At 44.9% G+C, this 14,336-nt stretch overlaps 2 protein-coding genes across 2 annotated transcripts; one reads left to right on the top strand and one right to left on the bottom strand.

The window, feature by feature from the left end:
* Positions 1-1,951: 1,951 nt before the first annotated feature.
* On the bottom strand, positions 1,952-5,457 carry LOC115729121. Its single transcript, XM_030659565.2, has 3 exons — positions 4,539-5,457; positions 2,459-3,001; positions 1,952-2,383 (listed from the first exon to the last, which is right to left on the bottom strand). Exons 1-3 carry the CDS (start codon positions 5,406-5,408, stop codon positions 2,279-2,281), a joined length of 1,518 nt encoding a protein of 505 aa, XP_030515425.1. The 5' UTR covers positions 5,409-5,457; the 3' UTR covers positions 1,952-2,278.
* A 3,498-nt stretch (positions 5,458-8,955) lies between these two features.
* LOC115729119 (probable polygalacturonase) lies at positions 8,956-12,406 on the top strand. The gene is made up of 6 exons (XM_030659563.2): positions 8,956-9,033; positions 9,190-9,531; positions 10,901-11,021; positions 11,125-11,299; positions 11,409-11,479; positions 11,637-12,406. Exons 2-6 carry the CDS (start codon positions 9,193-9,195, stop codon positions 12,344-12,346), a joined length of 1,416 nt encoding a protein of 471 aa, XP_030515423.2. The 5' UTR covers positions 8,956-9,033; positions 9,190-9,192; the 3' UTR covers positions 12,347-12,406.
* Positions 12,407-14,336: the final 1,930 nt, after the last annotated feature.

Genomic DNA, 14,336 nt, shown 5'->3' with positions numbered 1-14,336 from the left:
GTTTTAAATTTGTGAAATAAAAAATGGGCCCATTTGGTCTTGCAACTGGGCCGGCCGATCTTTGGGTAGGTCTATGAACTGGCGTACTTTTCTTCTGTCTTATAATTTTTGTACTCGGTACTCGGTAGCAAGGAATAGAACACTAGAACCGGACGAGAGCTTTTTTAAACTCTTGCAGAATGCAAGTGTGTCTATGGACGTTTTGTTCTCTTCTCCATCCTTTTGGAAATATATAAAATCGAGAACCAGACTAATTATTACCGGTTTCCGCGTTCAAGGAATCAAGAACCCCCTACACTGACCGCTTTGGTTTCATGGTAGGACAGACGGGTCGATTCAATCCCAGATAAGCAGTGAGGTCATGCCGGTGAAAGATTAACGGAGAAAGTACAATGATTGGGCGAGGGCGATTCGACGACAAATTAAGCTGCATGTGTTGATTGGGAAGATGCAGTGTGAAGTTGGTGAATATGTTCAACCGACAATACAATTACATTTGGAAGTTTGTGGTTTCTAGGACCATACCAGGTTCGGGTTTGGTTGGATTTTTCTTGAAAGACACTAGTGGTGCACGATCATCTCATTTGTTCATCAAATGCAATCTTGTCTTCGCGTGATAATTGACTTCCTAGGCTCTTCCAGCAAATAGAAATAGTTGCAACTCTAGGCTAGCGAGGTCGTCGGCCGAGCCCCGCCTTTTCCTCGCAATCCCAGAGTTCCCCAAAAAAAAAAATGAAAGAAAGAAAAGGAGAAAACAATAATAAGAAAAGTTAGAAAAAATTTACAGAAATTCAAAATTAAAAAAAAAAAAAAACGATCATTTTAGTGTTAGCCATAGCGCTGGTCATACCACGATGGAAGGTCAATGTTGACTAGATTGCCACGTTAGCGAATTTTCTCAAGAATTGACCAAAAGGATTACGTTGGCAAGTCGTAAAAAGATTTGACTAAATTGGCATAATTAAAATAAAATTATAACTGAAATGGCAAGTTGTATAATATGTTTAGACATTTTTGGATAATTTTCTCTTTTTTTTTTGTTTGTTTGTCGTCTCTCTTAACTTTTCTTACTTTAGGGTATATTGGAGAAGAAAGGCGACAAGGAAGGAGTGGTGGCAGTACAACTCCGTAAAAACTTTGTAAGGAGCGGACCGGACCTGCTGGGGACCCAAAGCAGCCGCCACCCCGGACTGAAAGATTTTCCTTTCCGTCTCGTGATCGCTTTAGGCACCAAAATTTCAATAGTGGGTTTGGTGCGAACCGTAGAATCTTACGATAATGCTCGGAGGCCAGTCGACGTCGGTCGCTCATTCCCACTTCTTCTCTTTCTTTCCGGACAAATGATTTGTGCCGATAAAACGCCATCGTTTTTACGGCTGATGAACCGGGTCCCGACAAGAAACACCATTCCATTCCCCTCCGACATTTTTTAACTTTTCCGGTTATCGTTCCGTAGATTTTCCATGAATTTACTGCCGTAGTAGGGCCACAAATCTATCATCGCAAATGGTTCCCCTTGGTATATTGATGCCTCGTGCACGTTTGAGCTCCAGAAGAAGAAAGCAAATGGATTGTCGGAAACTCTGGTTTGGAGAAAAGCGCTCTATCGACAACATATTTGAAAAGTAGCGGTTCCAATTCTTCCGAACTTGCTAATTAGCTATTATTTATAATCTAGAACTTCAATCCGACAAAAAAAAAAAAAAAATGCAGAGCGTCCAACATGGTAAGTATCGAAACTTTTATCTGTCCTCTAATCAAGTACCTAAACTTTCTTGTTATTCAATCAAACATCTCAACTTTTCAAATTTAATTCAACGCGAGGTTTCGAAGGAATAATTTGTCATGTCGCGTGATTTTACCGATGTGGAACACTTACTCCGCAGATTCAAACACAAGCCACGCAACTCCCCTACTCAAAAGAAGAAAAGCAAAAAAAAAATGTGTCTTCTCCAACTATGTATTGAGTGATGAAGAGAGAGGATACCAACTTGGACGAATTTAGCCATCTAATGTGTCCCTGCCGACCGACATCATCACAAGCGGTCACATTGAATGCCGAAGTGCATAATTAATCCTATGTCAATGTGGATAATCAAATGGCAATGCTGTTCAAGTTGACATCTTACGTTTGCGGCCTCACCATGAATCCACCCGCATGCACCAAATTTTCGATTCCAATCAGTAATATCGAGCGAGGTTCGTGCTATAAAGAGTAATCAGATTCAATCCGGTGCGCTTGGAGGACTCGAAAATGTTTCATCTTCTCCCAGCTACGTCACCTCAGTTCCGCAATCTCGTCTTCTCTGCATTCTCCTACGTTCACTTCCATGGCGAACTTCTTCTTCGTCGGCAACACCACGCAGCAATTTCTTCTGGGAGCCTGCACAAAATACATGGGATTAGAACTTGAGCCTCCGCGCATTCATGTAAGGTTTTGTATTTTGCTGATCGTCACCTTGTCCCATAAATGAGGGTCCGGCTTCTTGCGGACCTCCACCCGGCGAATCCTCGACGGGTCGGCGATCTTCCACTCGCAGTCTGGGCTTGGCACCCCGTGCAGGACGTACTCGCTGAGTGTCGCGTTCGTGCTCGCATTGTGGGCCGCGTCCGAGAGGAAGTAGACGAAAGGCTTCTCGCAAAGGTTCTTGGTCAGGGGGCGGGTGTTGAAGGCGAACCCGGCGGGGTCGGCTCTCTTGTACCAGTGGAGGAACGTCCTCGAGGGCGTCTCCACGTCCCGGGGCAGGTGGATGCCCCGGTATATCTGGACCGCGTAGCCCCAGGAGACGGACACGGTCCAGCTCCGGATCCGGTCGTAGCAAATGGACTGCTGCATGAGCGAAGCGGAGTCCAGTTCGAGCGGGGCCCGTAGCCTTTGCAGGGCTTGGAATTGGGTCGTTTTGGGGAAAATGGGCTCGACCACGTCTAAGTGGTGGAGCGAGATCAGCGGCGTGATTGGGTGAGCAGCTAGGAGCCCAAATACGTTCCCGTACACGTCAAACTGAATCCACCCGTCCAACAGGAAACAGAAACTTTAGACAAACGGAAGCTTGGAAAAATGCCTAATTAAGATCAAAATGCAGTTATTCTACGAAAATTATTAACTTTCACAACGCAAAAAAAGGAAAAGTAAAAAAACCAAAAATCCTAAACTGATCGCTCTGACACATTTATCCGTAACAGCAACAAAAATTCTAAACTTATACTCATGCAACACGTTTACCTCAAACTTTTTCTTGTAATAAGAAAAATGCTAAATTTATATCCGTGTGACACATTTTTTACTGTCTATATCTGCAAATGAGATCGAGAAAGTTTCAATTTCAAAATTGGAAGAAATCTCAATCTGCTGAATTTGGCGTCGACCGTGTGAGATTCAACAATTCCATTTAGTGAAACTTTTTGAATAAACTGATTAAGACAAGAAAATGGATGAACAATTCAAACTGATGAGTTTCTGGTTAGGTATTTGCTTGGTTGCTTGGCGTTAGGAGAGAGGCTCCCTCCACCCAACCATTGACACGGCACGGCCCTATCTTCGACCCAGTCACGTCGAGAACAACACCACCAACCCCTCATCAATTTTCAACATCGACCTCCATTAGAGCCACACCTGTTGGGGCTAGGTGCCAACTGCCAAGCTTCGGAGTGCTTAAGACAAAGGCAAGGCCTATGTGCATTGGCCAAGTGGGCGGTGCGCAAATGAGTTGCCCGAACTTGTCCTAAATTTCCTCCCTTTTGTTTTGTCGTGCTGTCCCACTTTGGACGGCAATGAGTGCTTGTGTTGATTGGCCCTTGTTGGAACCACTTCGCCGACGTCGTTCAATGCTTTCAAGAGACATTTAATGAAACGGGGGCGTTCCCATGAGTGTCCGCAACTACCCCCATGACCGAACAGGGCCAACCACAAAAGGTCGCCCTTTTGAATAAGTAAAAAGGGTTTGACGTGTTGTGATGGTAAAAAGGATACCGTCCCTTTCCTTTTCACCGTCAATGACGTTTTCCAACTTTCTTCGCCAAGAAATGGTCGCATTTTTTTAAATATTGTTGCGTCGTCTTATCCTAACGAGATGGTGTCTTCTTCGGATCTTCCAAAGTCCAAACATCCATCTAGACCGGGAAAATATCTAGATGTTTACAGCGTTTTCAAAGCTCTCTCTATTAACCCTCAGTTGAATAAATTTACATTTTTGGAATCCACGTGACACCACCCTCAACGAGGTCGGGTTTTATCTAGACGACAGACTTGGCTAGATTCTCGGAAATTCTGGGAGAGAAGGTTTATCATGATCGTGACAAAAAGCCCTTCACTCCCATTAAAGAAAAGGCGAGAAATAAAGGTTAAAAAAGGGCGCATTCATCGCAAATCACGTGCTTTGTTGATAAAGAGATCCTTAGCTAAAATGGCGGAATAAATCCGATGAAACAGAGCTTTTCGCAATGTAATTCTCACTTGCTTTGTTTGAAATGAGCTAAGCTTTCCAGATATATTTCTGAGTCTATAAAGAAATTAATTTGATAAAATTTAAAATACTGACCTGGTGAAATCCCGGTTCTCGGGTGAGAGGGACGCCGAGCTCGGCCATGCAAGCCTGAACCCGGTCATCGGACCCGTAAAGGCCCGGGTACCGCTGGAGGCACCGGTCCTGCATCCGCTCGAGCGCTCTCGCCAGCGCGTAGCTGATGGCGAACCCGCCGCCACCGTACCCCATGTTGTACGAGAAGTATATGTTCTGCAGGTGGCTCTCCGACCAGCTCCCGATGTAGTAATACTGATTATGGTCGTATTTGGATAGCACCCTCACCAGGTTCTCCGCTACGAACACGGTGTCGTCATCCCCCATCACGAGCCACCTCATCTCTCTGCCGTCCAGCTGCCGGAACGTCTCGGAGACTATCCTGGAGATGCGCACGGCGGAGCGGTCGCCCTTGGGGTTCTTGTACTTGAACCCCGACGTGTTGCTCGAGATCTTCACGGGCGGCAAGAGGGCCAAGTCGTCCTGGCCATCCGCGACATCGCGCTGAGGCGGTGGCGGCGGAGGCTTGTCGAGCCACACGACGCCGCGCATCCGGTCCGGTCGCCACCAGACCTTGAGGTAGTTCTTGCGATGGTGCCATAGCTTAGCCGAGGAGGCTATGCCAAAGACGATGTGGTGGAGGGTCGTTTGGGTTGGCGGCGGAGGGAGAGCTTGTGCTTGGCGGGCGGAATCATGAATAGGAGAAGTATCACAGGAGGAGGAGGAGGAGTGAGGAGAGTAGAGGAATTGGAGGGAGTAGAGGAAGTAAGAGACAGAGAAGAAGGCGAAGAAGAAGGTGATGAGCCTCGGGAGAGAGTAATAAGGGTGATGAGAGCTCTTCATGTTGTCCCGTTGGTCCCATGAATCTTCGTCCTTCGAGGTTTCTTTCATGGATTCATGTGGGTTCTGGGGCACAGGGGTTGTAACAGCAACGGATCCTTTTCTCCCTCGACTAACCCTAAGAAGCAAACTCCTCATCAATTTGTCCCGTTCTGAAGTTCTTTTGAAAGTGCGCACCTGCTTATATCTTGAGAATAATTCCTCGACCAAAAGAAAAATATATATATCTAGAGATTATTCCTTCCATCGGATTCATCTGCACCGGTCGGTTTTCTTCCTTTTGTTGTTTGCTTTAGATGTCCGTCTATTCGGTCAGAGAATGATGTGGTAACCGCACTTTCGATTGAGTTTGGACTCATTCTTATTTGAAGAATATCGTACCAATATGTATCACTTCCATAGAATGATGACGCGTGTCATTGATTTTTTTTTAAAAGAGAAAATATGCGTGATTATCGACGTGAACTTGGAGCTGAGCCTCACATATTAAGTGGCCAAAGTGTTTTTTTTTTTTCATAAGAATCAAGCGTAGTCCCCCAGTCAAATGTTGGTGGAACTTGTTGTTCGCGGAACCCAACTGTGAAGCTCAATGTTTCTTAGTTCTTTAGTTGAACAAGGAGGACCGTCTTCATCTGATATAATGAAATGAGTTGGTGACGGACTAATTTCAACCGTCATATCATAAATTCTTCATTGATAGTCCAATTAAGACGGAACCCCACATTTCTAATTGTTGATGACGAATATTTTATTATTTGGTTTCGCTTTGTATTTTGAGAACACATTGAATTGATCCTTAAGAATCATTCACTTCCGGAGTTGAGAATATTAGGTAGAACAGAGAATGCATATGCATGTCTTTGTACCCTATACTTTAATGATGTGTTACTCTTAATTTCGCCTTGAAATATGTATTAGTTGGAATTATGATCTCTTTGTGAGGGAGCACTCACTAATAGAATATGTAAATGTTAAACCGCTTCTTTGCCTAACAGTTTAAGCTTTTATAACGGATAGCGGTGATCCCACAAAAACCTCGCATAAATTATAAAACAAGCCTCTTGGTTGGCCTTCCCTATCACCTACTTGTCACGTTAGCCAAGGTCGATTTAGACCCAATCAGTGCTCGATCTTTATCTTGCATGGTCAATAACCTCGTCAAAGGAATGGCCTCCCCTGGGAGAAGATGGCGAAGGCAAGAAGGCAAAGTTGCATCCTATCTTTGTAGATTTCACAATTCTTAAAAGAGGGTTGTCCCCAACCCAAGTCAAATCCTTCCTTTATCCCCTTGGAACTAAACCTCGCTCAACGAGCTGGCGCTCACAGGAACAAAAAGTATATGTTCGACAAAGAAGGATGATTACAAGAAAACTGATCCGGGAAGCCTGAAGGAGACGATTCGCAAGGGACAGAAACTTCACCAAATGAAGAAGGCCGATGCAGACTCACAACTGGGGCTGACTATCGAACTTGTCCTTTCGAATTCGACGCTCGGGCCCTTCGGCCCACTGTTAATCGCAGGGTATTTTGTGCTTCCGACACCGTCTGCGATGCCTTTATTCAAGCCCAATACGTTAAGGATTTTTTACTCTAGTGACGTCACTAGATGAGTGATGCTCTATGCTCTCCTATTTCTTAGACGGAACTTCCTTTTGCCATTTCCAAAAATTTTCAGCCTTCCCAACTTGCTTGTAACGACACTAACGCCGCACAACACAGTTTCGCGCGCGATTATTTTCGCCGATCCGATTTGACTAAGCCTATTCGCATCGACTCTCGAATTAGATGTGATTTCGCAAAGCCGGGAAAGGATCGATGTGTGTTGAAGCGATTGAACAAGAAGTGATGTGACTGCAAAAGGATCATATGAAATTTTAAAAATTACTTATGTGGCTCACTGATTCCTCGTTCTCCACTCCTTCTGTCCAACTTTGTTTCTGGTTTTCCTTGAGCATCCCTTGAATTATCGCCAATCGATGATAGGGGGTTGTATCTTTTTCGGCGTGAAGGGGTGGGGTAGGTGACGAAAAAGCCATAGCCACGTCCAGCACCTACGCCCGCTGATATGGGTGGGCGATCAGCTAGCGGTTTTGCTCCATAAAAATTGTCTCTCAGTACTACCCACGCACAAGAGAAATATTCCTCTCGAAAGAGACTCCGAAGCATGCACGTGAAGTGCACCTTATGCGTAAGACAAAAGTGTTGAAATCCCATCGAGCAAACGAGGGTTTACATCAACCGTGATGGTTCGGCCATTGGCCCGGGCTCGAGGATGGTGCGGCGTGGGTTAACGGTTCACGTAATTCTCCCCAAGAGATGGATGCATACTACACGGTACACACGCACTTATCTTGATCCGAGAGGTAGGGGTCTTATCTCCAATTCCCCATGCGAAACCACTTTGTTTTCAATCTTTAATCGTCCCTTTGTTTGCCAAGACATTCACCTTCGTTTGCATCAAAATAGAAGGAATACCGGGGGGAGAAGAATGGTGATGCGGAATGTATTAGTAGTGCGTTTCCGGATCGATTAGACAGGCAGAAATCTAATCGGAAGATGAAATAGTGATGTGCCAAGAACCGGCGGATCGGATCGATGATATCGGATCGGGCTCAAATTCAGTAGGTTGAAGTGAAACGGCGTCCTAATCAATATTCACCATCTTTGGCTGTGACTAACGATCGATTTTGACGATTCGGGAACATCTAGATGGATTTTCTTTTTTTTTTATAGTATTTTCGGTATTTATTTTACTATTAATGGCAGTTTTATAATTTTGGATTTTGATGTTTAGAATCCTACTAGGTTAGGTTTAGGGTTAACGCCCTATCAAATGTGTTATTATAAAATTTTTGAGGATAATTATTGATTATTAAATTTTAAATTTCTTTTATTATCTTCGCTGAGCGCGCATCAAATAAGAACCCTCAAGGGCAAGGGCATGGGCAATCATAGAGCACCGCCCGTGAAGAAGTGGGTCGGCGTCAGTGGGAGTGCAATGGGGCGGGGAGCTCGAAAGCGACGCTCACGAGATGGGATTACGATAAAAATAATTCACGAGACAACATCAAGGAGAACCTTAGCGGGACCCTCCAACACTGGATATAGTCCAAGCGCAACATCGCTCGTGCCCGTGTCACATGATCAAACTGACGAATGAATTCTTAGAGTCATCTGGTGCTGCATAATTGTATTCTGTTCTCAACTGATCCTTTTTACATGTCCCAATTTGCTTTGCCATGAAAATAACTATCGATGAGACATCGTTGATGGAACTAATTCAATAACTTAAGGGCATCTGAATCGTGATCTTCTAAAGCGAAAAGCCGTGCTTTCAAGCTACGAGGACGGTATGAAAAGGAATGGTGATCACGCGACTAATTGAGACGGCGGCTGTGACTACCGTGACGAGAACGAAGGCGAAGGAGAAGGAATAAGCCGTGGGGACGGTTCGTCCCCATTGAGTTGTAATACCATGACGAGCGTTTCTTCTCTTCGCTTCAAAGAGACGAAAACAAAACGACAGTGAAAAACGAAAAGAAGCAGAGCATAAGCACTCCGCAAGAGAACAAAACCCACTCTTCTTTTTGGCCTATAAATACTCCCCATCTGTCACTCCCACTCTGCAAAAATAACTCCAAACCGTATCCCCCTACCACATCCGTCGAACTCGCCCGTGAGTTCCCTCTTCACCTTCTTCGTCGCTTCTCTCTCTCTCTCTCTCTCTCTCTTTCCATTTTTCTCTTTCCCACATTCTGCATTTTGCAAAAGAAGTAGGCATTCTTGTTGTTGGTTATTGTCTGTGCGATTTTCGGGTTTTTTGTTGTTGCAGAGGATGATGAGGACGACGTCGCTCCTCGCGGTGGCGTTTCTGTTGCTGTGGGCTTATGGAGGGGCGGAGGGAAGGAAGGTGAGGAGATTGGACGCGCTGGAGTACGCGGCGATGAGTTGCCGAGCGCACAGCGCGTCGGTGACCGATTACGGGGCCGTCGGGGACGGCGCGACGTCGAACACCAAGGCCTTCCAGGCCGCCGTGGATCAGCTGAGCCAGTTCGCGTCCGACGGCGGCGTCCAGCTGTACGTCCCCGCGGGGAGGTGGCTGACGGGGAGCTTCAGCCTCGTCAGCCACTTCACGCTCTACCTCCACCGCGACGCCGTTCTCCTGGCTTCTCAGGTTGGTTATTCAATTCATCTGTGGGTGGCCCGTGGCCGTGGGTGACTCGTGCCGTCTTTTTAGGCTGATTTTGCTCGAAAACTGTTGGTCGTTTCTAGGGGGGGATCTCGTTAGAGTCATTTAAAACGGATTTAATGGCCTGAAACCGACGGTCAATAAAAGTCAACCAAAGGAAGTGAAAATCTCCAGCTATTGTTAAGGTTACCACAACAAAAGTTATGCTGTTAATGTTGCTGGGGAGGGGATCCGTATAACTCATGACTTCACTTTCACATTAAATGATGTGCGACGGGATGAAATCTGGGAAAAGGTATCCAAAAAAAAAAAAAAATTCTAAATCTATTGCTTTGATATGAATTCAGTTATAAACTTTTTAATTGAGCGAATTTAGTCATAAACCAATCACATTTGTATCAATTGATTCCATCTGGCCAATTTTGGCCGAAAATCACTAACATGGATAACTGTCTTACGTGACACAACGACGTTGATGTGAACATATTTCACAAATTTTTATTACTGTTCTTTTTAGTTTGGTTTTTCTCTTTTTTTATTTTGGTCGGGTGAAGGCCCAGGCCATTGCCGGCCTCTAGCGAGCCCTCGCCGGAACCAAAGAGTGTTGAGCCAACGGCCAGGCAAGAGCTTGGTGGCCCCCACTGGCCAAAATGCAAAAAACCAACAAAAAAAAAGAAAATATTAAAAATATTTAAAAAATATTTAAAATTTTGTGCACATTAGTGTCAATCGCGCGACATAGGGCGGCCTATATCCATATTAGCGATATTCGGCCAAGTGAAAACATTTTAGAAAAAGCTTTGTATACTGGTCTCCACCTTATTCAATGTTTCCTTTACCACGTTTCCTATTCCTCGTACATAGCTAATTCACAGAAGGTGTTTTTCGCTTTTTCTTTGGTTCCTCGAGTGACGGATCGGCGGCTATCGGAGAATTCGTAGAGATGCGCTCCGCTAGAAAAGATCTGAGTTCATGTTGTTTTCTGCTCTTCGGGGGAAGTGGTAAATCTGAGCGGGGGTGTGGATAAGGTTTGTGTCCAAAAAAAAAAAAAATTAAGTAATACTCAGATTCAACCAAGGCCTGCAAGTTCCAGCTTAGCTTAGTTCCATTTCGACACCATCTCATGTTAGAAAGTCCAATGGGGCAAACTTTAGAGGTGCCATTAAGAGCGATGAACCGGTAATCTTTTACGGTGCACAAACCGTCGCTCCGCGAACTGGTCGAGTACGTCATGAGTCTCTAGTTTATCGAGTTCTCGCACCATCTTTAACAAGGGAAAAACTAGCCCAAGTAGCGCTTAATGTCCTGCGCATATTCTAACTGCAAAAAGTTCTGTGCTCTGGGGGGTGTATAGGACATGACAGAGTGGCCTGTGCTCAAACCATTGCCATCCTATGGCAGAGGAAGGGATGCAGCTGCCGGGAGGTATCAAAGCCTCGTCTTCGGCACCAATCTCACTGATGTTATCGTCACCGGTGAATCCCACTCGCTTAATTTCTCTTTAATTTCGTCATTTTCGCTCTCAGATTGGCTTCGTACAGTCTCCCCCATTTGCTCATCACAGCCTCTTTGAACCAGGGGACAATGGGACTATCGACGGTCAAGGCGCCTTCTGGTGGCAGAAGTTCCATGGCGGCAAGCTGAAATACACCCGCCCCTACCTGATCGAGTTCATGTACTCCGATACCATCCAGATCTCGAACTTGACCCTCCTCAATTCACCATCCTGGAATGTTCACCCTGTCTATAGCAGGTACAATCTCACCAGTTTTTTTTTTGCCTTCTTTGGCCTTTTGGCATCGAAATTCTTGTGTTTCATATTCGGCAAATGTGACAAACTAACCAACAAATGGTTATTGCAGTAACATTCTTGTGCAAGGCATCACCATTCTCGCCCCGGTCAAGTCCCCGAACACCGACGGGATCAATCCAGGTTCGCCCATTCTTTTTCCTAGGCCAGCAGCAAATTTCTTTTTGCCTTCCTCGGCTACTGAGATTAACATGAGTTTCAATTTTGTAAGCCTTCAAATGCAAGTTTTAACAACAAACTAGCTGTTTCTGATTGATGCTCTTGCTTATGCAAAGCTCAGATTCATGCACAAATGTGAGGATAGAAGACTGCTACATAGTCTCAGGGGATGATTGCGTCGCGGTCAAGAGCGGATGGGGCGAGTACGGCATCGCTTTTGGAATGCCGACGCAGCAACTCGTGATCCGAAGGCTCACGTGCATTTCGCCCTACAGTGCTACCATCGCCCTCGGCAGCGAAATGTCCGGAGGAATCCGAGACATTAGAGCTGAAGACATTGTCGCCATCGACACCGAATCGGGCATAAGGATCAAGACCGCCGTAGGAAGAGGAGCCTATGTCAAGGACATCTATGTGAAAAGGATGACTATGCACACCATGAAATGGGCTTTCAAAATGGATGGCGATTACAAATCGCATCCAGACGGCCATTACGATCCGAACGCACTCCCGGTGATCCAGAACATCAACTATAGGGACATGGTGGCCGAAAATGTCGGCGTCGCCGCTAGATTCGACGGAATCACGGGGGATACATTCACCGGAATTTGCATCGCGAACGTGACGCCGGGCATGACCGCCAAGCACAAGAAGTACCCATGGACTTGCACAGACGTCCAAGGGATGACAAGTGGGGTCACGCCGCCCCCGTGCGACTCATTGCCGGACCAGGGGCCGGAGAAGATTACGGCTTGCGATTTTCCGGCCGATACTCTGCCTATTGATGAAGTAGAACTCAAGCAATGTAGTAACAGGATAAATTACTTCTGAGTTCTCATAAACTCATGTTACAATATATCTGCCTTTCTAATAGAAAAGCTTCTCTCTGAATTTCCCCCCTCGTTTTTCTCTGTTTGTTACAGCCAAGTGAGACTAATGGAAAGTCGGTTTCTAGCCCATTTAAGCAAAGGGTTAATACCACGGAAAACCTCAAACCGGTACACTTGTGACAAATTTACCCCAAATTATTATTTTGACCACATAAAACTTCAAACCGGTATACACGTGACAAATTTACCCTAAACTGGTACACATGTGACAAATTTACCCTCCGTTAATTTTCGTTAAATTTAATCATCAAACTGTTGATTTGGTGACACGTGGCGGTTGACGGTATACCAAGTATGAAGTTTTGACCATTTGCTTGTCACGAGTTTATCAATTTGAGATTTTTCGTGATATTAAATCAATTTAAGCAGGGTAAATTTGTCACGGGTGTACCCGTTTAGGGTATTTTGTGGTCAAAAGAATTAGTTTATGGTAAATTTGTCACAGATATACCAGTTTAGGATTTTTGGTGGTCAAAAAAATAGTTTGAAGTAAATTTGTCACAAGGCACCAGGTTTGGGGTTTTTCATGGTCAAAAAAATAATTTGGGGCAAATTTGTCACAGGTGTACCCGTTTAGGGTTTTTCATGGTATTAACCCTTAAGCAAATGGGTGATGCTCAATGATGGATCAGAATCTGTCACAACCATAACGTGCTAATCTCGTAAACTAGTCTTAAAATTCATAGCCTTATCTCTAATTGACATGAAATTGCAGTTTGATATTTATGTCCTAAAACGAGGAAGAAGTGTCATTTCCCGCAGGGCAGGGCAGGGCAGGGCTGGGAGGTCCTACCTGCTGTCTTTTCTGCATTGGGCCACCGGCCTCTTCCGTCGAACCAGACTGTAGAAAAGAGTTCACTCCGTCACGAAAGCGGACATGGGCCAACAAAGGTTGTGGAGCCCACCCAATCCTTGGTTTTTTTCTCGCAATACATTTAATACTCTGACTAAAGCGTACCCACAAGTTAAATTACGGAGGAAAGAGGAAACACTCTGCACTTTATATTCAGCCTCCGGTGATCACGGCGTCGATGACTCCTTTATGGAAAAAGAAGAGTCTCTTCAACTGTTCAAGCTTCATCTTCGTCATTTCCAGGGTATGAACTGGTCTCAATTGTGCTATCATATCAACTAATGAGCTTTTTGTCGAGTTAGACAAAGGATAACCCCAAAACTTGGCCTGAAAGAACCTAGAAACCAAGTAGGAAAGTATTATACGACCTGTTTCTGATGGGTATAAATCACCAAGATCTGCAGTTTCGAGTTCTAGGAGCCACAAGGCAAGGACCAAGTTCAGCCCAATTCTAGTGCAAGAAACAGAGAGAGACATTTCAGCAGCTTCAAGACGGGAATCTTCAAGAGAAAGTGGAGTGGGTGATGATGAGAGTCAAACAAAACTTAAACTGCTCTAGCAGAATTATCGCCTCCAATCCCACCAGTCCAGGCAGTGAGTAGTTCATCACCGAGGGATACCTTCGTGGATTGCGATTTCAAAAGCAACAAACGTTTTAAGAATCTTGACAAAAAAAAAAAAAAACATCAAGAAGTCAAGAAATGGAAAAAGGGGTTGCTTCTTTATTGCCGTTAATCGTGGTTGAAACAGAGGGTAGCTAACTTTTGCTGTAGGGGAGCAGCGCTGATAGACCGGGTGGAGGCCCCCTGACAGTGACATAATTCGTAGATAATTAGGTGACTAAGGCAAAATTTCACCACCAGTCTCGACCCTTAATCAGTCACCTAAATGTGGAACTTAGCAGTAAGCACCAAGCTCAAGCATGGCTTGTTGCGATTGTAACCAAGACAATTAGGTGACTAGTTATTAAAAAGGGCACTTATCTTGGCTCCTATCTCAAAACCTCGTAGCAACTTGTGTGTGAATCTTTCCTCGATGTGTAAGAATACCTTAATGCAGAAAATATAAAAAAAAATCG

This window comes from Rhodamnia argentea, chromosome 3, assembly GCF_020921035.1.
Source record: "Rhodamnia argentea isolate NSW1041297 chromosome 3, ASM2092103v1, whole genome shotgun sequence".
Taxonomy (NCBI): Eukaryota; Viridiplantae; Streptophyta; class Magnoliopsida; order Myrtales; family Myrtaceae; genus Rhodamnia; species Rhodamnia argentea.
This window is presented reverse-complemented; position numbering and strand designations above follow the sequence as displayed.

Excerpts from the sequence above, each read along its gene's own strand:
- LOC115729119 (XM_030659563.2), top strand. The coding sequence starts at position 9,193 with ATGATGAGGACGACGTCGCTCCTCGCGGTGGCGTTTCTGTTGCTGTGG. Across the intron at positions 11,300-11,408 it reads GTTCACCCTGTCTATAGCAG|TAACATTCTTGTGCAAGGCA; the intron begins GTACAATCTCAC and ends TGGTTATTGCAG. Across the intron at positions 11,480-11,636 it reads CACCGACGGGATCAATCCAG|ATTCATGCACAAATGTGAGG; the intron begins GTTCGCCCATTC and ends TGCAAAGCTCAG.
- LOC115729121 (XM_030659565.2), bottom strand. The coding sequence starts at position 5,408 with ATGAAAGAAACCTCGAAGGACGAAGATTCATGGGACCAACGGGACAAC. Across the intron at positions 3,002-4,538 it reads GAGAACCGGGATTTCACCAG|TTTGACGTGTACGGGAACGT; the intron begins GTCAGTATTTTA and ends GGGTGGATTCAG. Across the intron at positions 2,384-2,458 it reads ACCCTCATTTATGGGACAAG|GCTCCCAGAAGAAATTGCTG; the intron begins GTGACGATCAGC and ends TATTTTGTGCAG.